Raw genomic sequence first — 2,898 nt, 5'->3', positions numbered from 1 at the left:
AATCTTTCGTCTTGTTATTGTGTTGACTAAATAATATATGATGTTTGTAACTGAAATTGGAAAGGATTTCGTACTGGTTTATTGACTTTTTATAATCACATTTAAACTGTCGATTCTTTTTTTGCTTTTAGTCTTCTCCCCTCAACTCCGAGCAGTGTACTCTTAATTTTTAAGCTATTCCACTTCTGCATGGTCTGCCGGATGGTGGCGACATAAAAGAGTTGTCTAAGTTGATGCAGCTTATTGCACATCGATGATATGATCATCTAAAATCAAATGTGTTAGTTTTTTTTTAATGCGTCATAATCAAATTTAAATAAAATCTACAAACAACCAATTGGAGGGTGACCTCTTGGTAAAATTAGGCCAAAACTTATTCTGGAGGGGGAGAGGGGTGTAATGCCTGAACCACAGCACATCGAGCCGCCCCTCCCCCTCCCCCACCCCCGCCCCCCAATCAGTTGGTTGAAATGTTCATGTACCAGAGCATCTGTGAAATTTTTCGAATCCCCTACAGTTGCAGCCGAGACTTACGGATGTTGCTCTTGGAGCTATAATTACAGTCACTGGAGAGGTTTTGTGTTTTACCTTTTGAACCTTGGTGCCCCGGTTAGTGACATAGATTCTGCACTCATTGCAGATCATAGCTGGCTGGTTTTAACTTCCGGATTCAGTCAAGATGAAGCAAATCCGATGCTGTGTTTGACAGGTGTGCCCTGACTCTGTGACTATCCCGACTTCCCGACCTGATATAGCAGACTTGAACAGTTTAATAAATGTGTCCTGCTTTTGGAGAAATCAGCGGTCTCTGCTGTGCTCTTTTGCTTGTCTCTTTGACTTCCTCTCCATCATCATAACATTTCTCACCCTGGATCAGGGCTCAGGCCTCCGACAATTGCACTTTCCATTTTTCCTTATCCTCTAGGTTCACTTTTTGACATTATTCCATGTCTTTCCACTTTTCTGTATATCATTCCATGTGACTCTTCTCCAGTTTTCACATGGCCTTCTTTGGACTCCTTTATACAGGGAATATGTATGTCAATTGTATTTAAATCAACAACAAATGAGTAATCTGAAAACAAATTTGAAATTTTCCCCAGGCGCTGGTGAAGTTCCTCCCTGAGTCCAGCTGCAGCGAGCTGTGTGTCGAGAACTGTGGCCTGACCAGTGGAGCCTGTGACAGTCTGGCCGAGCTCATCACACACGCCAAAAAGTTACGCCAGCTTGATCTGAGCACCAACTTGTTGTTGGACTCGGGCATCTGCAAGCTGGCTCCTGCCTTAGAGAGGACCTCCTCTTTGCAGGTTTGTTCATGTTGCTCTGTTTTGTGAGTGGTTGGTGGATGTTTTAATGTGTTCTCTCCTACTAATTATTGCAGTATTTATGTTGTTTGAGTCTTTTCAGACAAATTGGGTTCGATGTTGTGCCCTTCAACTAACTCTTACTGTTTTCCTCTGCCTATGCGTTAGAAGCAGTGTGTATGTAGTTAGAGCATGAATACAATGCGTTCATGACTTTGTTACTGTTTCTATCAGCTTCGGGGCTGTTTGGGGGAATAATTACAGAAAATAAATAGATAAAGGGAAAATAATGTAAAAATTGAACTGCTTTACAAATAAACGGAGTGGCTACTCGCCCGATGTCGGGTGACTAGCATCAGGCTACTCGCCCGATCTAGGATTTCGGTGCATGTTCCGGGCGAACAAATTCGGTCGATTAGCCCCGCCTGGCCTGCGGCTTCTGGCCCTTGGGATTTCTGCGCATGTTCCGAGTTCTGGCCCGTGGGGATTTCTGCGCATGCTCCTTTAAAATTCGCGTGATCAATCACTCAGTCGGTCACCTCTTGTCCTCCAAGTCAAGAGTCGGATCAGTCAACATGGCAGCTGAATTATATGTGGGAAAAAACTTTCCAAAGTCTTAAAGACCTAAGTGAAACAATTTCAAAATTTTGCCACTTTTCACGTGAACGTTTGCAATCGCAGATTGCAGAAAAATCTCTCTCTCTCTCTCTCTCTCTCTCTCTCTCTCTCTCTCTCTCTCTCTCATTCTCCCCCCCCCTCCTCCTCCTCTCTCTTTCTCTCTCTCCCCGAAGACAAAATTTTTTGCTTTCAACTCAGTGCTAGAACGTTTGTTTACACACTCGTGTCACGCGCTAAGAAGACGAGGTAGATCTAGCGCCCAAGTCTCGTTCAGACATGAGATAGGGCAATTGAATTGAAACAGTAGTTAGACAATCTTTAATAACATCACGGCGCTGCATTTCTGACGCTAGCCACCCTAGATCGGGCGAGTAGCCTGGCGCTATAGTCACCCGACATAGGGCCTGTAGCCTGGCGCTTGTCACTCGACATCGGGCAAGTAGCCTCAGTCACCCGACATCGGGCGAGTAGCCTGGCGCTAGTCACCCAACATCGGGCGAGTAGCACCGGCCAAAAATAAACTGTTGTTAAGTACATTAACAAGGCAAGTTAGTTTTGAGTTCATTAAAACCCCCAGGGGCGGTGCCACTGACTGAAGTGTCTCTAGGCCACTCCCAAAGGGGGGGGGGGACATTTCTCGTTCATGCACGGTAGAATTGTAAATGGGCACGATTCATCAATGTCACGCTCATAACTGTGCCTGATCTACAACAGGGAACTGCTGCTTTTTCTTTCCTAATCCTTACTATTGTCATTTTCCCTCTGCTTCTTTTGTATGTTTGTCACACTCTTGTGACTCGGTATTTCCGGGGTGCCTTGAAAGTCGAAACAGACTTTGTGCTGTTGAAGCTTGAGAGGTGAGCAGAGTAAGCCTGATTCCCTGTAAAGACTTCTCTGTTGACATCCACCCCTTGGTGCTCATATGCCCTTATGCAGTTGCGAGTGCCGAACAACCTCTACTTAATATATATATATA

The 2,898-nt window shown here is 44.9% G+C and overlaps 1 protein-coding gene across 1 annotated transcript in view; it reads left to right on the top strand.

Moving 5' to 3' along the window:
* Window positions 1-2,898, top strand: part of LOC101861307 — a gene marked incomplete at its 5' end in the record, with an annotated part of 13,697 nt that overhangs the window by 5,362 nt on the left and 5,437 nt on the right. Inside the window, 1 exon segment of the mRNA XM_013086479.2 lies at window positions 1,104-1,307. Within this exon segment, the coding sequence (XP_012941933.1) occupies window positions 1,104-1,307 (204 nt within the window).

This window comes from Aplysia californica, unplaced genomic scaffold (genome assembly GCF_000002075.1).
Source record: "Aplysia californica isolate F4 #8 unplaced genomic scaffold, AplCal3.0 scaffold00471, whole genome shotgun sequence".
Taxonomy (NCBI): domain Eukaryota; kingdom Metazoa; phylum Mollusca; class Gastropoda; order Aplysiida; family Aplysiidae; genus Aplysia; species Aplysia californica.
Note: the sequence above shows the minus strand (reverse complement) of the source record. Positions and strands in the feature narration are given on the sequence as shown.